This window comes from Arachis ipaensis, chromosome B09, assembly GCF_000816755.2.
Source record: "Arachis ipaensis cultivar K30076 chromosome B09, Araip1.1, whole genome shotgun sequence".
NCBI lineage: Eukaryota > Viridiplantae > Streptophyta > Magnoliopsida > Fabales > Fabaceae > Arachis > Arachis ipaensis.
In genome coordinates, this window is record NC_029793.2 from 62,347,901 (window position 1) to 62,374,544 (window position 26,644).

The 26,644-nt window shown below is 38.3% G+C and overlaps 1 protein-coding gene across 1 annotated transcript; it reads left to right on the forward strand.

Annotated features, from left to right (window-relative positions):
- LOC107619092 (PITH domain-containing protein At3g04780) lies at window positions 9,058–12,064 on the forward strand. The gene is made up of 8 exons (XM_016321308.2): window positions 9,058–9,218; window positions 9,327–9,413; window positions 9,656–9,779; window positions 10,625–10,673; window positions 10,752–10,809; window positions 10,949–10,995; window positions 11,095–11,172; window positions 11,667–12,064. Exons 1-8 carry the CDS (start codon window positions 9,180–9,182, stop codon window positions 11,713–11,715), a joined length of 531 nt encoding a protein of 176 aa, XP_016176794.1. The 5' UTR covers window positions 9,058–9,179; the 3' UTR covers window positions 11,716–12,064.

Genomic DNA, 26,644 nt, shown 5'->3' on the forward strand with positions numbered 1-26,644 from the left:
GTCTAGGGTCAATCACTCTTCTCTTCCCTTTTTATCATCCCATGTTCCCATAAAATTCTCCATACTTAAATTATACACAATATCTATCTTAAGCTAACCAAGGATTCAACTTGGGATTTTTATTTTGTTTTTCTGCTTAAGACTAGTAATGTGGTTATGAAATAGAGGGGGGTTAAAAAGCTCAAAGTGGCTAACAAGGGTGACATAAAAGGGTAGGCTTATTTGGAATAAGTGAGTGAAAACAAGTAATGGTCTCAATCATATGCAAGCATGTAAATACACTAAATAATGGACATATAGAGTGGAACAAAGTAAAGATTGCAATTATAGAGAAGAAAACACACAAGAATAAAATATTTATGGTTAACTAATGTAACCATGTAAATAAGCTCAAAATCTCACAAGTTGTATGTTCTTAGCTATAATTCATGTTCCAATTTACAACTTCAAACAAGTTTAACACAAAAAAAAATTTTTTCAATTTAAATTAGTGAAATACTATAAAAATTTCTTGAAAAAGAAAATATTACTTCAACCAAGTGGTAAGATATGTACAAAATCAAATAAACATGCAATCAAACATGTAAATGCAACAATGAACTAACAAATAAAGTAAAATATTGGTGTTGAGAAGAAAATAACTAACCCATGGAGATCGGTATCGACCTCCCCACACTTAAAGATTGCACCGTCCTCGGTGCATGCTAAGATGTGCAAGTGGACGGCTGCTCCAACTGATGCCTTTCTCTATAGATTGTGCAGATTGACTTGCCTATCTCCCCATATAGAAGTTCTTCCTTTTTCCTTCCTCGGTGGCCATCCTGAAAGAAGAGGAAAAGGGAGAAAAGTAACCCAGAAATAAAGATAAGAAAAATAAATAAAATATGGGTTGGTAATGCCAAATAATAAAGATCTCAATTACATGGTAGCTACAACATGCAGTGAGAAAATAGTAGAAGCATACAGCATATCAATAGTGCAAGAATTGCAACAATGGGGAAGAGGGTGTGGGTAATGCAAAATAGTGTAAGTGCATATCAATGCAAAAGGAATGTCAGTATTATAAAAATTAGCATTGACTTATGAATAATAATACCCAATTAGAATAAAACAAGTCATGAAGCAATAGAATAATTCAAAAAGATGTAATAGTTGAATGAGGAAATTTTAACACCAATGAAAAATAATAATTTTAGAAAAGAAAATAAAAATATGCACAAAATTAAAAAGATGAAAAAGAAGAAAGTAAGAAAGGATAAGAAAAATTAGGATTGGGAAAGAAAAGATAAGATATTTTGGCTGATTTAGATAAGCTGTGCGCCGCATGTGACACGGATGCGTGAGTGACGCGGTCGCGTGGTGTGCGATAAGTTCAGGTGACGCGGACGCGTGGGTCATGCGATCGTGTGGCCTGATTTGTGTGATTAACGCAGTGCAGCCTCGCCTTCGTGCAACTCTCTGTTCGAAACTCTTTTTGCCAGATTTTTGGGTGACGCGGTCGCGTGGTTGACGCGATCGCGTGAATGGCCATTTTTGAAAAACGGCGTGAACGCGTGGGGCACGTGTTCGCATGGTGGGACTTGTGCTTCTAGCATGGTTCCAACCACGTTCCAGCCCAACATTCTGCCATACACCCCTTTACATCGATTTTACAGAGCCACGCGTTCGCGTGGGTGACGCGAACGCGTGGGGAAGCTATTTTTCAAATGACGCAGTCGCGTCAGTGACGCGGTCGCGTGGGCATATTTGTGCCTAAGGCACGCCTCCAGCCATGCTCTCGCCTGACTCTCTGTTCACTTTTCTTTTCTTCCTAATGCACTTGTGACGCGGACGCGTCAGCGATGCTTACGCATTGCGTGCTTTTTTTTTTTAAATGCAGAATGCAGTATGCAGATGTTATGAATAATTCCAGGTTCAATGAAATAAAATAAAATTCAAAAACAAACAAAACTAAATAAAATTATAGTTGAAAAAGGAACGATCATACCATGGTGGGTTGTCTCCCACCTAGCACTTTTAGTTAAAGTCCTTAAGTTGGACATTTGGTGAGCTCTCTGTTATGGTGGCTTGTGCTTGAACTCGTCTTGAAACTTCCACCAATGCTTGGACTTCCAATAAGCTCTATCAATACCAAGTAAATTCCTCAAGCTTTGATGGAGTTCTTCACAAGCTTTTGAGCTCCCAAAATTGATCCTCATATATTCCCGAATCCCAAATCTTGTTTCTACACCTGTCTTCAAGTTTATCATCATTGTTTCATCCGGGTGGCAAACAATTTGAATTCTCACTAAAGCGGCCAAACAACATCCTAGACCCATTCAATTGAGCTCTGCGCCAACACTTGTACTCCAGTGCGGAATGTGGAACCTTAATGAACCTTGCCTGACAACTCCAACCACTAACCATCTTCCTCTTACTCTTAATGCCACAAAGAGCTCTAAGTTGACCATCTATCTCAAGTAGCCCATATTCAAGTGAGAAAGTAAAGGTCAAGGATAAGAATTTTACCCACTTGAACGTTGTGTTGGACGATAATGGCCTTGGGAGAGGTATTTCTAATGATCCTGCAAGCTCCGCTCCCTTGTGCTCTTCTTTGACAACTTCCACCTCCTTGTAAGCTTCTTCAATTTCAACCTCTTCCTCTTGGTAGCTTTCTTCCAATTCAATCTCTTCTTCAATGCTTTCCAAGGGCATGGGAGGTTGTGCTTCTTCTTCTTTAATCTCCATCTCTTGATCGACCTCCTCCAAGTCCTTAACCATGACATGCCTTGGAGGTTGTACACCCTCCTCAATATCAAATGCAACCGTCTTGGAAGGAGGCTCTATGTCTTGACTTTCCCATGGAGGTTCAGCATCTCCCAAGTCTTCAACCACTTCTTCCTCTTCAATAATTACTACTTCTTCTATAAAATAGTACTCATCCTTGATAATTTTTTTTCCATGACAACTCCTTTCAACTATTCTTTCATCTTCAAGGGTCTCTCCTATCTCCACATTTTGGGCCTCCTCTTGCTCTAAGACAAAATTAAACTCCTCCTTGATGTCTTCCTTCACTAATTCTTCAACCATTCCTTTGACTTTAAGGGTTTTTACTACCTTCACCTTGAGGGCCTCCTCTAGCTCCTTATGAAGTATGGATTTACGAAAATGATCCCTTCTCTCTTGTTCCATGTCAATAGCATCATTGGGATCATGTTGCTCTTGGATTGATAGATGTGGGTGCTCTTCCATGGATGGTGGTGATGGGATGGGGAGATCATTCTGTGGTTGAAAAGGAAGTGCACTAGAGCTTGAGGGTTGATTGTTGAAGGTATTTGGTGGTCCGATTTGGGTGACGAGAGCTTGTATAGTAGAGTTTAGATCGGTAAGTGCTTTCTCCATGGAGGTTTGGGGTGGATAGGAGGGTTCATTTGTTGGGAGAAAGGGTTCATGATAGGAAGGTGGTTTATCTTGATAACGATAAGGAGATGGTGTATATTGAGGTGGTGGTTCATGAGAGTAGTTGTGTTGGAATGGGGGTGGTTCTGTGTATGGTTCAATTGGCTCATAAAGTGGTTGGTATGGTGGATACGGGCTAGGGTCATATGGAGGTGAATGGTGGAAAGGGGCTTGTGAGTATGGTGGTCCAAAGTCATGTTGAGAAAAAGGTTCATAGGCATATGGTGGTGGTTGTTGATAATCAAAAGAGCGCTCACCATAGCCATTGCCTTGATATGCATCACACAACGGTTGTTGATAGTCCATTGGAGGTGGTTGTTGCCATGAGGGTTGATCAAATCCTTGTGGCTCCTCCCATCTTTGATTGTTCCAACCTTGATGCCTGTTCTCATTGTAATTTCCTCTTTCTGCAACATAATTGTAACCAGACTCATAGCCAAAGGGGTGAGAGTTCATAGTAGTAGGAGAAAATAGAAACAAAAACTAACAAAAAGAGAGTATTTTGAAAAAGATAAGATAAGTTTTTGAAAAAGATATGATTTTTTTTTTCGAAAATAAATCAATTTAAAAGCAAATATTTACAATAACCAATAATAAGGCACACGTTTGCAATTCCCCGGCAACGGCGCCATTTTGACGAACTGATTTTCCATCGGTAAAGAAATTCACAAATATAACCGCGTTGTAAATATATCTCCTAAACCAACAGAAAATCCTTTCGTACAAGCGTTTGGTTGTCACAAGTAACAAACCCAATAAAATTTATAAACCGAAGTATTCAAACCTCGGGTTGTCTTCTCAAGAAATTACAGGGAGGTATGACTTATTATTAGCTATGGAAAAGGTAGAATTTTGGGTTTTAAAAGATTTGAACAAGGAAAATAAATTGCAGGAATTAATAAATTAATATCTAATAAAACTCTTGGCAAGGTACAGAAATTTGGAAGTCCTATCCTAGTTATCCTTATCGATGGTGATGAGAATTGAGCTCTAATCCCACTTAGTTAACCTTTACTAAAGCAAAAAAAAAGTCAAATGGACTAATTAGTTAGATCCTCAAGTCCTAGTCAATTCCTAAGAAAGGACTAGAGTTAGTGGAATTCAATTCAATTAGCAAAATTAACAATTATCAATCACGATGAGTTTGATAACTCAAGAGTCTCCAATTAATCAATTAAAGCCAAAAATATAAAAAGCTAAATAAAAATCATAAGTCTGAAATACCTCAGTTGCATTAATAAAAGAAAATCAATCTAAAAATAAAGAGTTCATAAGCCAAATTGGTAACATAAGTCAGATACGAACAAAAGCATTAGAATAAATAAAGATATAAAAGGAATATTGAACCTGAGAGGAAGTTAAAATCCTAAATCCTTTAAGAAGAATCCTAATCCTAAAACCTAAGAGAGAGGAGCGAACCTCTCTCTCTAAAAACTACATCTAAACTATGAAAAGTGAATAATGGAAGACCTGTTGATGAATGGATGCATTCCCCCACTTTATAGCCTCTAATCTGTACTTTCTGGGCCGAAAACTGGGTCAGAAACAGCCTAGAAATCGCCCCTAGCGATTTCTGGTACGTACAGGTCGCAGGAAAGTGACGCGGAAGGTCGTCCACGCGTTCGCGCGGATTGGGTTTTCGCCAGGTCACGCGTCCGCGTGATCCATGCATTCGCGTCACCTGGCTTCGGGGTAGCTATAGCAAATTATATATCGTTGTGAAGCCCAGGACGTTAGTTTTCCAACGCAACTAGAACCATCTCATTTGGACCGCTGTAGCTCATGTTATAACCATTTGAGTGCGAAGAGGTCAGGCTGGACAGCTTAGCAATTTCTTCAACTTCTTGTATTCCTTCCACTTTTGCATGCTTCCTCTCTATCCTCCAAGCCATTCCTGCCCTATAATCCCTGAAATCACTTAACGCACATATCACGATATCGAATGGTAATAAGAGAGGATTAATATTAGCAAATATAAGGCCAAAGAAGCATGTTTTCAATCATATCACAAAACCAGGAAGAAAAATATAAAACATGCAAATTATATGAATAAGTGGGTAAATAGTTGATAAAAACCACTCGATTAAACACAATATAAACCATAAAATAGTGGTTTATCAGTGAACAATTGAAGTATGTTGTACAGTGCGCGCCAGTTTAGGTCTGGTTGTCAATAGATGTGCTGGAGGCCACGAAACTGTCGCACCACATGGTCTACCTAGTGCCACTCAACAATGGCAAAGGATAATAGCGGGCATACTACTGCAGTAGAGGATTTAGCCTCAGCAGTCCTATATGGAACTATATTCTGGATGAGTGGGTCAGAATATGACGTCCAGTCACCTGTCAGATACCAAGAAACATGATATACACAAAAAATATTTATTATTCAAATATAAGTCTCAAATATTTACTATTTACATTATAAATACCGATGCCATTGCAAACACGCCTCCACTATCGAAGCCTCATCTCAACTCTGTCATTAAGTGACTTTAACCATCCACCTACAATATCATGAATATTTAGAAATAACACAATTATTCCATTAACTTAAGAAATAATATACCAAAATAATAATAATACCTCTCAATAAGCGAAAATCGATGTTGGTCAAATTCCTCGGGTCGACACAAAGGTATATGATAATATACCCAAGAAGCAATCCACAGCATCCACACACGTTTTGCTAATGGTTATCCATGGCACAACACATCTGGCGGCAAAGCCACGAACATAGCTGATCCCATGACAACCTCCCACATCGAAAAGGCAACCACCTAATGTAGAAGCGAGAGTCAGAGGCATCTGGAAATAGAATATTCCCGGTGATCTGTATGATGTGTCCTCTAGTGTACCATAGCATGCGCTCCTCCATTGGGTGCTTTTCCAATTTCCATAAACAACATTGCGAAACCAAGTAAGATTGACAGTCCACTTGCTCTATGACTATCTATCATGGAGGCCCGATAACTGCTGGCAGAGGTCCTCAATGGCGTGTTCATCATAGAAATGCTCCCACCCATCGATGTAGCCGCTAACTGGATCTACATCAATGTTGAGTCCTAATGGATATGTGAACTTGAAATCACTCAACAGACACATTAAGGCATCGAATGGAATTAAAGTGAATTAAAATCACCAATTTAAGGGCCTAAAAAGTATGTTTTTACACTTAAGCACAAATTAAGGGAGAATTACAAAACCATGCTATTTCATTGAACAAATGTGAGATAAGTTGATAAAATCCCCCAAATTAACCACAAGATAAACCATAAAATTAGGGTTTATCAATATACCATATCTTGTAGGGTGATAGTCATCTCTCAATCTAAGCAGTGCCCAGTCATGGTCCCATTCTAGCATGTATGTCACATGTTCAAATCTTTCTCGTCTAAGGTGTGTCCTCATATCCTCTGGAGACTGTTGTAGTAAATTCCTTCTCGTATGCAAGACGCGAGGACTCTACCAAAAAAAAAAATCAATGAGTTAGACAAAGTAGAGGCCATAGGTAATAAGATAAATTTTAAATATATAAAGGACATAAGTTATAAGGTATATCACTCGGACAAGTCTGCTAGTAATATGGTTAATCCGATCACGTCTATAAAAAGTATCTTCATAGCCTAACATGTTTTGCACTATCAAACTACACTATAATAGAATAAATTAGAATAACTAACTTATTATCAAACATGTTGGAAATAAATTTAAATATCTAAACCATAATTTTGCTCTAAACCATAATTAGTTCAAATGAAACAATAATTTAAAAAACATTATTTATTGACTAGCATCTGTTAATCTCTTGCCATAATTACATGATTGTTTGAGATTATCTAATACATTACTTAAGTTAAATATAATGTAACTAACAACATATAGTAATCTAAACTACCTATATCATCTAATGATCAAACTAACTATACCTAACAAGACAAGAATAAATTAAATTTAAAAGAATAGAAGAACAAAATTACTTAAAATTGACGAATTATAAAAATAAATAACTCGAAAATAGTTAAAATGAAAAGTTAAAGAAAAGAGAATAATAGTGAATAATGAGGAGTGAAAAATGAAAATTAAATTTAAAAGAATAGAAGAACAAAATTACTTAAAATTGACGAAATATAAAAATAAATAACTCGAAAATAGTTAAAATGAAAAGTTAGAGAAAAGAGAATAATAGTGAATAATGAGGAGTGAAAAATAAAAATTGAGGATGACTACGGGTTTTTACAATCGCTCAAGGGGCAGCAAATTTTATGTATTACATAAACTTTCGCGTAGGAGGCAGCGAACCTTGTGAAATCGACAAAGTTCGCTAAAGAGATGGCAAATTTGCTCCAGACACAAAAAATTAGATCCTTGAAAATAAAATAAAAAATATTTTGATATAAAAATAAAGATTTTTTTTATTTTTTACCAAAGATAGGAGACTCGAACTCGCAACCTTTTAATTGGGAGATTATGGACTATGCCATTTGAGTTATAACTCATTGGCTTTTATTTATATATTCTTGATAAAGAATTTTCGTTAAAAAAAATAAACATGTTCAAGATTATATATATAAAGGAGGCTAAAAAATTCTACTAAAGAAGAATGATGGATCACATATATCTATAATCATGATTAATAAGGCATCATGTCAGTATATTAATACTACAGAATAAGGCCTTTGCAATATTATATAATTAAAGATTTCACCACAAATTCTCTCAAAATAATTGGACGCTTTTTTATAACTACTAAAGATTTCACAACCTAATTAACCATCACAATAATGTATACACAGTTTTTTTTTTTTCTATTTCTGCAAAAATTAGCCACAATCAAAACCATTGACATTTTTTTATTTTATATCTTAATTAGACATAACAATGGAAATTTGAGTCTTTCAATAAAATGATTGACATACTTAAAATTTTTTTAACGTTATATACGTATTACGTGTAATGTTTGTGCAAATCATCCTCTCTACTATCATATAAAAATTAAAAAGCGAATTCTATAAGTATATTTCAATTTCGTTTTTTTTTTTCTGTAAAAACTTCATAAAAAGACACAAAGCAGTATTATTAGTTAATAATTAGGTATGAAGAAAATGAACACCAAAAAAATTAGGTGTTACGGATCCGATCCACGGATCTCACATACCCGGTTATCCGGGGACGATCCGCTTCAACACGAAGGTCCAAACACCGGCCCTTCAAAGCTTCTAACCCAAATATCTCTCTTATCTTAACTAAATAAGATAAGATAAGATATCCACCGTCACCTATAAATAAGAGGACCCAGGTCCCCCCAAGTATTCATTCATTCCTCACACTTTCTGCCTCTTAGATCCATTCTGACTTGAGCGTCGGAGTGTCTTTGCAGGTACCTCCCCCCATCGTCCCAGCCAAGCCATCCGGTTCCGATTTCGCCCGCGGGTTCCCGATCCACCCTTCAAACCGTACCAGAGACTTCTCGTACATTAGGTAAAATAATTATCTTTTAAAATAATTTGTTAAGATATAATCATTTATATAGTCACTTTTTATCGGTTTACATTTTTGAAATTAGTAATTTGATGATATAATTATGCCGGTGTTCTAATTAGAGGTCCAACGTCGTCGTTTCACACACACAATAACACAAAAGCGCACCCAAATCCCACGCAACCACGCTGGGTGTTTATTCCATTCTCCCTTTCTTCGTTCGTTTCCCCTTTTTCTTCTTCTTCTTCTCTGTGTCAGCAATGTCTGGGGAATCAGCGAGTGCCATTCAAAAGGGTCAAGTAAGATTCCAGTTCATCAATCTTCTCTTCCATTAATTCCGTCTTCTTCTTTTTCTTTTTCCCCTTTCCGTATCAAAGTTGTGAACCTTCTTCTGTTGTGTTGATCAGGTTGATCTGTTAGACTTCATAGACTGGTCTGGCGTTGAATGCCTCAATCAGAGCTCAACCCATTCTCTCCCCAATGCTCTCAAACAGGTTTATTAATTAATTTATTTATTTATTTATTTTACGTTTGTAGAATCATAGAATCATTCTCGCTTGTATGAATTTGATGTTTCCTGTTTTCATTTTTAGTTTTATCTTTTTCTGTAGCAAGTTATTGTGCTTTTCTGAAGGCCCTTATTTATTGTTGGAATTTCTGCAATTTTTCTTAAAGAAAAGTTTTGGGTTGGTTATAGGTGTGTCTTATGTTATTGAATGTTTGTATTGACAAACAGGGGTATAGAGAAGATGATGGTTTGCATCTGGACAGTGATGCGGATGAGCAGCTTCTGCTGTATATTCCATTTACACAAGTAATTAAACTCCATTCCATTCTTGTCAAGGGTCCTGAGGAGGAAGGTATTTATCATGAATCTTCAAAAGCTCGCATCTCGAATCGAAGTTCTATTAACATATTTATGTGAATATATATTTGGTGCGCTTCAACTTTGAAGCTGCTTTGTCGAACTGTTTTGGCTGAGTTATTCAGTAGTAATATTCATAGTGATGATATAGTTTGTTGTTCATTTAACTTTTAGGGATTTTGCTAACATGGCACTACTTAGAGAATTAACATGAGAGTTTATATTAAAAAAAATTAAAGTTTATATTTTCCAATGAATTGGATGTCATAAAAGTTTTATAATTTCTCTTTATGATTCCTTAATTATTCCCCATACCATTAGGGTTATGGATGCTCTAAGAAAAACCCTTATGTTTATGGTTGTGAAACAGCTTCATGGCCTTTTCTCATTTGTTATATGAAGGGAAACTAGTTGCCCATTTATGTTTATCCATAAACTTTCATCACCTCTCTCATTTTTTGTATGGCTGAATACTTTACTTGACAGTAACAGCCATTTCTAATTTTTTTAGAAGACGTTTATTTTATCTTAAATGCTTCTTTCCTCAATGGAATAACGGTATCCAAGCAGTGAGTGTATGGTTTAGATACGATCTAGATATGATGATCATACTCCAATTCTTTTGATTTTAGATGTGATCTATATGTTGCAAAATTCATACTCCAATTATATCTGCCCTGTTAATTGGCTATTTGCTTTATATTATTGTTGTTGTTGTTGTTATTAATATTCAGATACTAAGGATCATTATGTGTCTGTGTATGCCTCTTGTGTATGTATTTATATTGTATTTTCTTTACTTCGACAAGATTATAATTGGAATTCAATGTTATCTTTTAGGCCCCAAAACTGTTAAGCTGTTCTCTAACAAGGAGCACATGGGATTTAGGTAAACGTTGGCTTCATTGATTTCAATAAAATATGTGTACTGTAATTTGATCAGTTGCTGATTGTTAATTATTGGCAGTAATGTCAATGACTATCCACCAAGCGACATGGCAGTTTTGACCCCAGACAATCTTAAGGTAATTAATCCATAGCTCTGTCCTTACTGTGCCTCTTCTAAGGTCTCGAGTAACATATATCCAAGTACTATTCCTTGGTATATTTGTAAGCATTTTGTAATAAATTCACATCATACTTATACAACTTGTACTATGTCAGGGGAAACCAGTACTTGTAAAGTATGTCAAATTCCAAAATGTTCGTAGGTAAGTTATTTTCCTTAATTCTTTCCTTTTGGAAGGTATCTTCCACAGTTATCATCAAACTGGTGGATCAGCTGTTAATTAGGTTGATTGCTTGATCAGCTTGACAATATTTATTGAGGACAACCAGACTGGTTCCGAGATCACACAAGTTCAGAAGATTATGCTGTATGGTTCAACGTAAGTTTTAAACTTGTGATCGCCCTTTCCAGCCTTCTTTTTTCTTCTCTTCTCCCCTTTAACTTTTCAGTTCCCTTTCTCTGAGCACACACTACAAAATTATCAATGCGAATATAAAAGCTTGTTAAAATGATATATGATGACTTAGTTGGCATAATCATTTATGCCGCTCTATTTTGTCAATCAGATTCTAGCAAAAGCAAGAACAAGAAGGCTTTAGGACCGCAATGTTTCATTAAGTGTTTCTATTTGCCATGTTATCTAACCAGTTGCTTTGGGTCACATGTTCATTTAAAGCATGGCTAACTGATTCCTTATATGTGTTTGAAAAAGAGCGGAGTAGGGTTTGTTGGAAGAATAAATGAAATTGGTTTATTCATGGGAATTTTCTCTTGCTTACCTTGTCGTCAATTGTCAATTACATTTGAAGGGCATGAATTTTGTTTTATATAAGATGTAAAGCATGAATCTTTCGATTTTTATGTCTAATGCAGAGTTGAAACAACGGACATGAAGGGCTTGAAGAAGATCGAAGATCATTGAGGTGCTGGAAAGACTAGATTCAACTTTGCTCTGTGTCGTCCCGTTGAAATTTTGGTTGGAAATGTTATATCCAGCTCCATGCATGATGATTATGATTTCCAAAGCCTATCTCATTTCATGTAAAACTGAATGGTTGTCAATTAATGCGCTAAGAGATGACATTTCAGCTGCATGGATATCTATGGCTTCGATGTTACATGTTCCGGAAATATGTAAAACTAATCGAGGTTAGATTAAACGTTGTTGCATCACCAGTTCTGGAATGGACTAAACTGCATTGATTGTTTCATCGTAATCAGTTATATATCACTAGGATATTTAGGGATGTTACGTGAACTAAAAAGAGGTGTCTTCTTTTTTATTTTTTATCTTTTTATCATCGCTATTCACTCTCCACACTGGACAAAGTAGTAGTAGCAGTAGTAGAAAGTTTTCTTTGTTTGAAGTTGAAAAATGATAACTGCTGGTGAAACCCATCATGCATTGTTAATTTTCCTTGATGGTGATATTCAGGTATATTACCACGATTGTTGGTAATGCAGTTACATTTTAGTTGATATCTGATTCTTCGATTAGAAAAAATATAGGTAACTAATTATAGCCAATTAGCCATAAACCTGATTTTAAAATTAAAAAAAATTACAACTTGATTTTAAAATTTAAAAATACTACTTTTGCACTCACAAAAGACGTGCGTCCCACTATTCCAACCGATAACGCTCCAGAACCGTGATCTCCCTATGCCACGACGTTGCCAACCCCGCACTCTTTGCACTGCTTAGGGATGGCAATTCTTCCCAACGGGACAGGTATCTGCGAAGATTTATCTGTCGAGGAGCAGGTTTGGGGAGCATTTTCTCTCTATGGGGAATGGGTATGGATACACGTGTAATAAATGGAATGGGGGCGGGGGTAGAGGTACCCGTCTCGTGGGTACTCGTTTAATATCTATATATATAAAATTACAAAAATAACCCTATATATATTAGTTAAAACCCTAATTTCACATTGTCACTCACTCATTTGCCTCTCTTCTCCCTGTTGCTCTCTCAGAGGAGCCTCTCTCTCACACTCACAATCTCACCAGTCACCACCTTCTTCAGTCTTTCTTCCTTTTCACTACGTTCTTCCTCTCAGCCCCTCACGTTGTTGTCCCTTACCTTCCTCCGTCGCCGCCACCGTTCACTTTCTTCCTCTCATTGCATTGCCCACTGCTCACACTTTCATCGCCGCCTCCGCCTGTGCTCTGTGCAATGCCGCAGATCTACGACATCAATAACAACTCTACTCCAACAATGCCTCTTCTACACGATGCCTATACTCCATGACACCTCTGGCCCTCTGCTCCGTGACGACACCTCAGATCTGCGACGTCAACGACAACTGTTCTCCAACGTCGCCTCTGCTCAGCAGAGACGATGACGACTCTGCTCCATAGCTGGTTTGTGCTGATTGATGAAATTGGCTTTAATATATATTTTGATTTTTCATTGATGAAATTGGGTTTAGGGTTATGATTTTGATTCTGTTAATTGATAAATTTGAGTTCAGAGTTAGATTCTATTGTTGTAAAATTTGATTTAGGGTTTAGATTTGTAAAATTGGGACATATACTGAGTTTATTTTGATTGTTCATTGAAGAAATTGGGTTTATGGTTTGATTTATGGGTGTAGGATTATGGTTTTGATTCTGTTAGTTGATGAATTTGAGTTCAAAATTACATTTTATTGTTGTAAAATTTGATTTTGGGTTTGAATTTGTAAAATTGGGACATATATTGAGATTATTTTGCACTGCTTTTTAAATTTTTATTTATTCTGTTTTTTTCCTTGAAACCCGTGGATATCCGCATATATCCGAATATCTGGCGGGTACCAAGTCCTTGCTATCCGTTGCAGGGACGGGCAGTGTTTTGGAGGCTGGGGTGCACCTCCATGGGGACCCGTTGCCATTCCTAGTGCTGCCAACCACTCTTGTTCCTTCGTTGATCATCGCACTGTCTTACACCCGCATCTCCTCTTCCAAACGCTTCTCAAACTCTGCGCCATTGGCCCCTTCTGGTCCGTCACTAGTTGTCACTGCGCCGCACACCTGCGTTACCTTCCAAATGCTCACTGCGGTGTCCATCTCCTTGTGCAAGAACGTTGCGGCTACTTGTTCCGAGGGTTATCTGAAACTGTTAGGTCGATCTTCGGATGAGATATGCTGTGGCGGCCGGAGCTGATACGTCCGACTTGTTGGAGGCGGTGATGGTGCTGACGTGGCTGATTCTTTGTCACCGGAGGGTGGTGGTACCTGCAAGAGACTCTAATGCTTAAGTTAGCATGGGTTTTTAGTAGGTTTTTAGTAGAATCAGAGTATAAGTTATACCTGGGTGCTCCAGTGTATTTATAATGGTGTGAAGTGATCTTCTCTTGAGATAAGATAGTTATCTTATCTTATCTTTGAGTGAAGTCATCTTTATATTTAAGGGAACCGCCCTTATCTTTCTAGGTTTGGACTTCCTCTAGATTTGGGTTGTGTTCCTCTGTTTGGGCCTACTTGGGCCTTTGTAGCGATTTGGCCGAACTCTTTTATGAAGAGGTCGGATAATTCTGATCCGAAGAGGTCGGTCGACTTGTTTTCAATCAGCCCGGGTCGTACAGCTCGACCCAGGGCATGAACAGTGCCCCTGCTTGAGCTCGGTCTTTCTTTTGAGGTCGTGTCTTTGCTGGACTTTGACACCTTCTAGGAAAGTCGAGCTCGAGCATTGTCAATCTCATCGTAGAACTTCCATTTAGTAGTTTTTGAATGCGGAGCGTTTTTTCTTGCTCCTTTTTTAATTGGAACGCGCGTTTTTGCGCTTCCTTGGGAACGTGAGAAGGTTTAAATACTCATTAACTTTTTGCCATTTCCTCTTGTTTCCCTCTTTGTACCTTTATTTGAATTTTCACAGCCTCTCTTTTCAGTTTCCCTTCTCTGTATTTACTGTAACTTCTCCTTTTCTCTTTGCTCTTCTGTTTCTGGTTCGTTCTGCGATTTCTTCATTCTCTTGACCCTAAGTTTTCATGTCTTCGTGTTCTCCTTGCTTTCGGAAGTGATCGTCGGTGTGGGCTTGCCATTTGCTTTGATATTCATCGTCTTCTATACAGGTTGTTCTTCTTCTTTGTCTTTACTCTTTCCATGCTATTTTTATGCTTGGATTTGAGAAGTTTTGATCTTGCTTGACTTCGTGTTGGAAAGTTTGAATCTTTCTTTGTTTGCAGTGCCTGATCATTTCTGCAATGTGCACTGTTTTAGGGCTTCTTCGATTTACCACTTGTTTTTGCTCCCCCTTTTATTTTGAATACGTAGATCTCTTTTTGTTTGAAGTTTGGAATAATGGATTGTAAAAAGGTAGCATCTTTTGATGTCTTCTGCGTAGTGTGTTTGATGTTTGAAGGCTTTATGTTTTGTATGACATGGGTGATTTCCTTTACGTGATCCCTTTGCTGATAAATTGTGAAAAGATGATAACTTTGATGTCTTTTTGTGATTTGTGACTTTCTTTTTGAAGTGTCGTTGTTGAATGAGGGTTGTTTTCTTGTTGATAGATGTCGGAGCGTAGACTATAGATTTTTCCTGAATCCTTATTCTGTTACTGCCTCCAAAGGATGCCCCTGGACCTTGGTGTGGGTCCTGGGGTTTCCTTTCGCCGCTGTCTCTGACTTCTAACATATTTGTATGCTTTAGTTTGAGTTATATCCATATTTGTCCAAGCTGTTCTCTTGAATTGCCCGAGCTGTTGATTAGTAACCCATTTTCCTATTTCCTACTGTAGGACTAGTTGACCCATGTCTTCTCGCAAAAATATTGTCGAGACGTCTTCCAAAGTCCCCGAGGGCATGTCTGACTGGCTGGACTCCCTCGTCTTGATGTGCATTTCTGTGGTTAATTCCGAGTATTGCGTGCAGCTTAGGAGACATCACAGGGTTTGTAGTAGTAGAGATCAGGAGAAAAACTACGAGTTGGTAGCGCCTAACTGATGACAAGTCATCTTATGCTAGTTCTAGAAGCATTTTTCATTAGTTTCATTAGGTTTTATGCACTTTCTTGCACAATAAGTAAGTAATTGGAGTGGATTTTCATGATTATGTTGAATCAATCAAACATCATTTATTTTACACAAAATCATAGGTTTTATGCTAGAATTAATTGATTTTATAAATGATGCAAAGATCTAGTGATTTTGGTGGGACTTTGATTAGTTGTTTGGTTGCTTGTAGGTGAAGAAATAATGAAAAAAGGAAAGAAGAATTTCGGAGCATGCTTTATACCTTAGGCCATGCTTTTAAAAGCGTGGCCCATGACATTAAAGCGTTGCACTCAAAGCAAAACAAAGGCCAGCGCTCAAAAATTCCAACGCAGCGTTCACTTTAGTGAACTTTCTCGTGACTCAAGGCTTGGAAACAAGGGAGCAAGGGTAGCATTCAAGAATGTGAACGCTACGTTCACTACCCTTCACTTTTTCGTGCTCTTGGCCAAGGAAAGCAAAGCTCACACAAAGCAAAACAAAGGGGTAGCGTTTGGAAATTAGAATGCCACGTTCACTTTTTGCAACTTTCTCGTGGACCTTGGCTTGGAAGCAAAGATCTTTGGACAAACCAAAGGCTAGCGTTCAAAGAAGTGAACACTACGTTCACTATCCTTCCCTTTTTTGTGCCTCTCAATCAAGGGAAGCAAGGCACAGCATCAAAGCAACAAGGAGCGCTCGAAGAGGAAGACAAGGAAAGCAAGCAATCAAGAGTAGCGTTCACAATTTGAACGTAGGCAAGAAGGCTTGGCACGAGGGGAGCCACAAGAGTGAACGTAGTGTTCACAAAACCCAACTGAACGCTCCCCTGGGAGCTGACCACATACATTATGACCCATGCCACTTGAACCAAAGCCTACCGGACCCATCTTTCTTCAAATCCAAAAATCAAAAGGCCCACTCCAAGCTTTGAAGACCAAAATAGAAAGTGTATAAATAGGAGTTAATTTAATTTGTAAAACACCTTTAGCTCATTTTAGTTTTCTCACTTTTAATTTTCATTTGTTTTGAATTTGGGAATTTGGATTGGATCTGATTTGCTTTTTGTTTTCACTTTCTTTCTTCTACAACTCTACTTTCTGTTTTTGTGCTTTTGAATTGAGATTGAAGAGCTCCGTTGATTTTTGATATGAGAATCATCTTTGCTTTTCTTTCATAAAGTTTTGGGAATTGGAGAATTGGATCTAAGCTTCTTTTGCTGTTTTCATTTTCATTTCTTCTGCAATTTCTTTTCTGCTTGGTCAAGGGAGTAAATAAGATCTAGATCTGATTTCTGATCTCATTGCTCTTCTTCGATCTTCAAGTTCTCTTTTAGAATTTCATAATTGAGCTAAGTTTTCTTGCTATTTATTTCTTCAAGCAATTTTACATTTCTGTTTGGCTGCTGATCTGAATTTCTTCATCTCAGAGCTCTCTGATTCACTTTAGCTTGCATTTTCTTGTTCAATTATGAATCCCAGTACCTAAATCCTTTTATTCTTCAAGCAATTTACATTTATCAGCAATTTAGATTAAGCAATTTACATTTCTTGCACTTTAAGTTTCTGCAATTTACTTTTCTTGTAATTTAAGTTTCAGCTCCTTTACTTTATTGCACTTTAAGTTTCTGAAATTTACTTTCCTTGCACTTTAAGATTCAGCAAATTTTCATTCTGCAACTTTTACTTTCTTGCAATTTTACTTCTGTTAATCAAAATCACTCAAATCATCAAATATTCACTTAACTAAATTCATCACCTAACTAAAATTGCTCAATCTATCAATCCCTGTGGGATCGACCTCACTCTTGTGAGTAATTACTACTTGATGTGACCCGGTACACTTGCCGGTGAGTTTGTGTGGAATTGTTTTTCCCTCATCAAGTTTTTGGCGCCGTTGATAATGATTAAGTAGGGTGATAATCTAGATTAAACATTTTCTTTTTATTTTTAATAAGCACACTAACTGTTTGAATTTTTGCTTAAGCTAATACTAACCTCACTCTAGCAGTAGAGTGCTTCATTTTGGTTTCTGGTTTTGTGTTTTATGTCAGGAGGAAGAAGAGGTGAATCCACATCTTGTAACCTTGACGAGAGAACCCTCCAAAAATTGAGATGAGAAGCAAGAGGAAAAGGAGTTATTGGTGAAGAGGAATCAGAGGAGGAAGATCAAGTAATGGATGATAACATTCCAGATCTAACTGATGGTATGGCCAACAACCATGGCCAGCCTCAGAGAAGAGTCTTAGCCTCCTACACTATCCCCAACCTAAAGAATTATGGGAGTAGCATCCTAACCCCCAATGTCAATGCCAATAACTTTGAACTCAAGCCTCAATTGATTACCCTGGTTTAAAATAATTGTCAATATGGAGGAAGTGCTGCTGAAGATCCAAACCAACACCTCTCTGTGTTTTTGAGAATCTGTGACACTGTCAAAACCAATGGAGTCAACCCTGACATCTATAAGCTTCTTTTGTTCCCATTTTCACTGTGAGACAAAGCCACGCATTGGTTAGAAACCTTCCTTAAGGAGAGCATTACCAGCTGGGATGATTTGGTTTGCAAATTTCTGGCCAAATTCTATCCACCCCAAAGAGTCATCAAGCTAAAAATTGATGTGCAAACCTTCAGACAGCAAGAAGGAGAGTCATTGTATGAAGTTTGGAAGAGGTATAAAGCTCTAATCAGAAGGTGTCCAGAGGGAATGTTCAGTGAATGGATGGAGTTGCAGAATTTCTATGAAGGCTTGTCCTTACCTTCAAGGAAAGCTTTGGATTATTCATCAGGAGGATCTTTGCAAATGATGAAAACTGCTCAAGAGGCACATGATCTCATAGACATGGTGGCCAACAATGAGTATTTCTACTCCTCTGAAAGGCAAGCAGCTCCAAAGAAGGGTGTATTTGAGCTTGAGGGAGTTGATACTATATTAGCTCAGAACAAACTCATGCACCAGTAGCTCCAATAGCAAATTGAAACAATGTCAAAGAGGATGGATGGATTGCAACTTGTAGCAGTGAGCACAACTAACCAACCATCAATGGTGTGGGGACAGCAGGAGGAAAACTATGGAGAGCAACAACAAGAGCAAGTGCAATACATACAAAATCAAGGGTCTGGATCAAATGACTTCCATGGAGACACTTACAACTCATCCTGGAGAAACCACCCCAATCTGAAATGGGGAGAGAACCAAAACTAGCAACGTTGGCAAAGAAATTCAAACCAAAACAACTTCAGAAATAAAAACCATCAAAACCATCAAAACACTAACCATAATCCATACAGAAAATCACAAAATAATCAACCCCAATCCAACTACTATCCACCCAACAACTCATCCACTAACCAAAATAACTACCATTCACCATCAACATCCCAAAATCAACCACAACCACCCCAAGAATCTCAAAGAATCTCCAACTTGGAGATATTAATGGAGAAAATGATGAAACATCAAGAGCTAGCCAACAAGAACCATGAAGCTTCACTGAGGAACTTGGAAAGGCAAATTGGACAATTATCAAAGCAAACAGTGTCTGAAAGAGCACCTAATGCACTACCAAGTGACAGCATTCCCAATCCCAAGGAAGAATGCAAAGCCATCCAATTAAGGAGTGGAAGAATCTTGGTAAACGACAAGAGGCCAGCTGAGAAAGAAACTAACAAGAAGCCTGTGGAGAATGATGTTGGCAACAAAAAGTAAGAAGGAGAAACAGGAAAGCAAGACCAAGAGAAGCTCAAGGAGAAGGAGGAACCTCAAGCTTCAAAGAAGGGAAAGCAAGCTATTGAGGAACAATCACAAGAACAGAGGAAGGAGGAGAAGCCATATACTCCCTCCATTCCATATCCTCAAAGGTTTAATAGAGAGCTTAAAGACCAACAGTTCCCTAAGTTTCTAGAAGTATTTAAGAAGCTGGAGATCAATATCCCACTCGCTGAGGTTCTAGAACAAATGCCTCTGTATGTAAAAGTCCTCAAAGAGCTCATCAACTAGAAAAGGAGCTGGAATTAAAAAGAAACAGTAATCTTGACACAAGAATGCAGTGCAATGATCCAAGAAGGCATCCCACCAAAGCTCAAGGACCCTGGGAGCTTCTTCTTACCTTGTGCCATTGGTGACACAATCATTGACAAGGCACTGTGTGATTTAGGATCCAGTATTAACCTCATGCCTTTGTCCATAATGAGAAGGCTATCTATAGAAAAAGTGAAGCCTACACAGATGTCATTGGAGCTAGTGGATAGATCTCTGGTAATTCCCAAGGGGGTGATTGAAAATCTTTTGGTCAGAGTAGGGAAATTCATATTTCTAGCAGACTTTGTAATCCTGGACTTAGAAGAAGAGGGGAGTGACTCTATTATATTGGAAAGACCTTTCCTGGCCACAGCAAGGGCCATCATTGATGTGGAACAAGGAGAAATGACCTTGAGGGTAAATGATGAGAAGATCACCTTAAATGTCCTCCAGGAAGTACAACATACTGTCGAAGAAACAAGCTGCATGAGAGTTGAAGAAGAAGAGTTACAGTGGAAACAAAAACCCAATGAAGAGCTCATCAGCTCACTTGCAAAACAAGAGATGGACAGTGGAGAAGAAAAAGAGGGTAAGGAACATGTGAAGGCTGAGAAAAGAAGGCAGGAAGGGGTTGAAGACTTGATTATTGAGAAGGAGGTCCCTAACATAAACCATGCTGCAAAGAAAGAAGGACAAGTGAAGAAAGGAAGGAAGAGTAAGAAAAGGGTTCCAAAAGGGTGGAAGAACAAGAAGATACCAACTGAAGGATTCTCAAAAGGGGACAGAGTGAGATTGATATACCAGCATTTGGAGACAAATCCACAAACTGATGATTACTACACCATCAACAAGATATTCTCACTGGAGCATGTGGAGATTGACCATCAACGTACAGGAAGAAGGCTCACAGTGAGAGGAGACAAATTGAGACACCACAATCATCAACCACCCTAACAAGGGACCAATGTCAAGCTAGTGACATTAAAAGAGTGCTTGTTGGGAGGCAACCCAACCAAAGGTATTTTTCTTTTCTTAACTATTTCAATAAGAAGGTTAAGTAGTTTTATCTGTATTGCAAGGAGCTAAGTTTGGTGTTTCACACCAAAATAATTCAAGGGTGAATGAAGGATGCTAAGTTTGGTGTTCCACCAAAAATCTCGTTTAAAAACACAATTCAACCCTCTGCATAAATGGTTGCTAGCTCCAAGCAATCAGGGAAATCACTAAACCATTTTCTGTCTTCTAGTCTTTAGTTTTATTACTCTTAGCAAAAGCACATTGTTTCATGTATGTGATGCATCATATACAGTAGCAAGGGACTAAGTTTGGTGTTCCCTCACCAAAGTAAGTTCAAGAAATTACAATAGCTCATGCATGCTAACCATGTGCCTAAGTGCTTGGAAAAGTAAGCAACTTCTGATAATTATGCAGAAAAGACACTCAGCCTCTTAAAAGAATCATCACCAAAGGAAATGCAAAAGTAAAAGATGATGATGACAAAAGGAACGTTGCAAGACACTCCTGAGAGGTTGTATTGTCACAAAATTCACTTTGCTTTGAAATACTCTGAATGAGAAGTTGCTGTTTACCTTCATGTTTAGTTCAAATAATGCAAACTTGGATGTCTGCAATAGTTTAAATGCTTGTCTTCACACTCATCTGCTAAATCATGTCTTGTTTCCCTTTTGCATCAATAAGAGAAAATGTTTGAAATAGAAAGTAATTGTTCAATGTGGTAGGAATTAGAATGAAGCTTGTGGTGGTGATTGCTTGATTGGATGGAAAGCTTAATAATAAAAGCTGTATAATAGAGTGTTCTATGTAGTGTGAACTTGGTTGCTGTCATAAAACCTTTTATTAATGAAATCCCCTGGAAAATGAAGCAAAGTAAGAAAGAAAAAGAAAAGAAAAGCCAAGAATTGGCAAAGAAACAAACAATAAGGCTAGACACCAATAGCTTGGACCTTAGGACATATGTCTGTGATGCTTCTTATACTAGGATATGCTTGGATAATTAGGTTCTGAGGAGTCTTTTAAAACTTGGTAACTTGGATTAACTAATCCGGGATTACCAACCGAAAGTCCATCATCAAGAGCAACTTAGCTACAAAGCATTTAGTGATCCAAAGAGATGTTGGGCATCAATGTTCCTAAGAGGATTTGTGAGCCAAGTGTCTGTAGTGAAGAAGTGTTGAGCAAAATTAAGCCAAAAGGCTACTGCAACACTTGACACTGAGTTATCATTGAGAAATAAGCTTTCTAAGCAAAAGAAAGAAGAAAGAAACTAAAAGGGATCAATCAAAAAGCAAGGTATTATGACAGTAACTCTAGTGAATCCTCAAAGAAACATTTCTTATCTATCAGCAAAGAATAATTGAGCTGCATTTTTTCTGCATAAAACCCCATAGTCTTAATTCTATTATCTGCTAAATAAGGACATGTATGCTTCTCTGTTTCACTTCATTTCTTCTCATGTTTAGTGCTTGCTTGGGGACAAGCAAGATTTAAGTTTGGTGTTGTGATGACAAGTCATCTTATGCTAGTTCTACAAGCATTTTTCATTAGTTTCATTAGGTTTTATGCACTTTCTTGCACAATAAGTAAGTAATTGGAGTGGGTTTTCATGATTATGTTGAATCAATCAAACATCATTTATTTTTCACAAAATCATAGGTTTTATGCTAGAATTAATTGATTTTATAAATGATGCAAAGATCTAGTGATTTTGGTGGGACTTTGATTAGTTGTTGGGTTGCTTGTAGGTGAAGAAAAGATGAAAAAAGGAAAGAAGAATTTTGGAGCACGCTTTATACCTTAGGCCACGCTTTTAAAAGCGTGGCCCATGACATTAAAGCGTTGCACTCAAAGCAAAACAAAGGCCAGCGCTCGAAAATTCCAACGCAGCGTTCACTTTAGTGATCTTTCTCGTGACTCAAGGGTTGGAAACAAGGGAGCAAGGGTAGCGTTCAAGAATATGAACGCTACGTTCACTACCCTTCACTTTTTCGTGCTCTTGGCCAAGGAAAGTAAAGCTTGCACAAAGCAAAACAAAGGGGTAGCGTTTGGAAATTAGAACGCCACGTTCACTTTTGGAAACTTTCTCGTGGACCTTGGTTTGGAAGCAAAGATCTTTGGCCAACCCAAAGGCTAGTGTTCAAAGAAGTGAACACTACGTTCACTATCATTCCCTTTTTCGTGCCTCTCAATCAAGGGAAGCAAGGCACAACATGAAAGCAACAAGGAGCGCTCGAAGAGGAAGCCAAGGAAAGCAAGCAATCAAGAGTAGCGTTCACAATTTGAACGTAGCGTTCAAAGAGTGAACGCTAGGTAAGAAGGCTTGGCATGAGGGGAGCCACAAGAATGAACGTAGCATTCACAAAACCCAGCTGAACGCTCCCCTGGGAGCTGACCACATACATCCTGACCCATGCCACTTGAACCAATGCCAACCGGACCCATCTTTCTTCAAATCCAAAAATCAAAAGGCCCACTCCAAGCTTTGAAGACCAAAATAGAAAGTGTATAAATAGGAGTTAATTTGATTTGTAAAACACCTTTAGCTCATTTTAGTTTTCTCACTTTTAATTTTCATTTGTTTTGAATTCGGGAATTGGGATTGGATCTGATTTGCTTTCTGTTTTCACTTTCTTTCTTCTGCAACTCTACTTCCTGTTTTTGGGCTTTTGAATTGAGATTGAATAGCTCCATTGATTCCTGATCTGAGAATCATCTTTGCTTTTCTTTCATATATTTTTGGGAATTGGAGAATTGGATCTAAGCTCCTTTTGCTGTTTTTATTTTTATTTCTTCTGCAATTTCTTTTCTGCTTGGTCAAGGGAGTAAATAAGATCTAGATCTGATTTCTGATCTCATTGCTCTTCTTCGATCTTCAAGTTATCTTTTAAAATTTCATAATTGAGCTAAGTTTTCTTGCTGTTTATTTGTTCAAGCAATTTTACATTTCTGTTTGGCTGCTGAGCTAAATTTTTTCATCTCAGAGCTCTCTGATTCACTTTAGCTTGCATTTTCTTGTTCAATTCTGAATCCCAGTATCCAAATCCTTTTACTCTTCAAGCAATTTACATTTTCCAGCAATTTAGATTCAGCAATTTACATTTCTTGTACTTTAAGTTTCTGCAATTTACTTTTCTTGCAATTTAAGTTTCAACTCCTTTACGTTATTGCACTTTAAGTTTCTGAAATTTACTTTCCTTGCACTTTAAGATTTAGAAAATTTTCATTCTGCAACTTTTACTTTCTTGCAATTTTACTTCTGTTTATCAAAATCACTCAAATCATCAAATATTTGCTTAACTAAATTCATCACCTAACTAAAATTGCTCAATCCATCAATCCGTGTTGGATCGACCTCACTCTTGTGAGTAATTACTACTTGATGTGACCCGGTACACTTGCCGGTGAGTTTATGTGGAATCATTTTTCCATCATCACTAACCCTAATGAGAGGGTTTGTTTTCCTTCTCTGACTCAGGGGGAACGTCACTTCTTTTATGCTTACGATTACTTTTTTAGCCAAATGAACATCACTATTCCCTTTACGTCCTTTGAGACCGACTTGTTGTGGTCCTGTAATGTTGTCCCTTCTCAACTTCACCCGAACTCGTGGGGCTTCATAAAAATCTTCCAACTGTTGTGCCAAGAACTGGATGTCCGACCTTCTCAGACTCTATTTCTTTACCTTTTTGTTTTGACGAAACCTGAGGTAACTAAGAAGAAGGCTTCCTGGATTTCTTTCCGAGCTGTCCAGGGAAAGAAAGTTTTTTCTATGTATGATGAATCCTTTAGGGATTTTAAGAACTATTTCTTCAAGGTCCAAGCTGTTGAAGGAGCTCGGCCCTTCTTTTTGGATGAGAATAATGAACCTGCCTTCCCCCTATCCTGGCAACAGAATGTAGTAGTGTCTAGGTATACTTGGGAAATGTTGGATGAGGTTGAGCAGGCTTTTGTTCATGTACTAGAAGAGAATTGGGGGGAGCCTCCTTATCTTGACACGAAAAAGTTCTTGGGGAATCCCCACCTTCTTCGAACTGAATTGGGTAGCTGCCGATTTCTTTGCTAGCTTTATCTTTGTTTATTTTTTTGTTTTGTCGATCCATCTCTTTCTAACTTGCAACTTCGGTTTTGCTGCTTTATCTTTTCAGAGATGGTGAAGACCACTAATTCCATGAAGGCTTTTAAGAGAGCCAGAAAGGCGACTGTTGCCCAGAACATTTGACCAAAGATCCTGGGGAGGGATCTTCTGATGCTACACTGAGGAGGTCGACCTCGGACACTTCCAGACCGAGGAAGATCATCCTAACTCCCCAGGTCCACTTGGCTCCGTCTGATCCTCTCCAGCCGACCTCTGGTGCTACCTCTCCCTCTGCCACTAGTCCTGCCCCCCAAGAAGCAGAAGATTGCTGAACCTTATAATCTGGATGCCCCTGACTTTGACGCTGTGGGATTTGTTGATAACCAGATTGCCCCCTATGGCCGACTTCCTATGGACGATGTGTCCATCCTGCACCACCTGAATTTTTTCACCAGAAGTAGTGTCCGGATGGTGCATATGGGTGCGGCTTTGTTTTGCTTGATCCAAGATTCTCCCGTCCATGCGACGAAGGGGTTTATGCTGGAAGCCAAGTAGGAGTATGATTGGATCAAGGGTCTGAAGGATGAGCTGGATGCTAGAGTTATTAAGCTGGGGCTGGATCTGGAAAAAGAGAAAGCCCAAGCTACTGCCGCTGTGGCTTCTGCCAAGCTATCCGAGGAGACGGCGCTGCAGCATAAGGAGAGCTATGTCCGTACTTATGGCGAGTTGTTGGAGGAAAGGGAGTGTCTGGAGAATGCTCATGCTAATTATGCTGAGCTTCAGAGTCATCTGGTGGGTAGCGTGACTGACGCATATGAGAATTTGAAGTCTCAGGTCTGAGTTCTTGCTACCGAGCTCGACTTGAGTCTTTTTAGTTTGGACAATATTGTTGAAGATGGTAAAATTGTTCCTGTCCCAGATGATGACGAGGATGTGGATCCTCCTCCTAAGCCATCAGCCAAAGCTTCTGCTGCTCCAACATTTCCAACTCCTACAGCTGAGGGCGGCCATCCCGAGTCAGACCCTGATGTTCAGATCCTGAACCGGCCGGATGGAACTGTTGATGCTGTCCCGCTTGCGACCAGTCCTCCTTCACCTCGGGATGCCGCCACTGGGGAGTCTTGACATCCTTTATAGTTTGTTTAGATATCTGTATGGCTTGGCTTGTGGGTCTTTAAATACTTTTTTTTTTGTAATTTTGGATGATTTTGACCTTTGTTGACGTTAGGTTGCTTTAGTAACCTTTGTCTTTAAAAAACAAATACTTTCGCTCTTTGAGGTCAATTTTGAGGTTGCCTTCTTTGAGCTTTTATTATAGTATCTTTTTTGCTATACTGATTTGCACTTTTGCCACTTCCAGGAATTTTTTAGAGTGTGGGAGTCTTGCTGTCCGACCTCTTTTTATTTCCTGTTTTAGTTAAAGCGAACTTTGAGGCTAGCTTTGTTTGGCTATTTTTTTTAGTATTCTTCATAGAACACTTGTAAATTGATTTTGGTGAGGTCGTGGCTTTTTTGGGTCGAGCTGCGTCCCTTCTAGCGCACGTCTTCTTTGTTGGTTAGTTTCTCTCGACAAACCTTCTCGAGTTATGTCTAGTAATCCCCTTTTTTAATTGGACCTCGCCTGGTCTTCTTTTTATGGGTTTACGTTTTATAACTTTGTTGCTTTATTCGGCTTGGGGCGACTTCTTCATGTCGATTCCTTCTAAGTTATTTTTAACAATCCATTTTTGATAAGGGCTGGCCAGGCCTATTTTTATGGATTACTTTTTATAAATTTTGTCGCTTT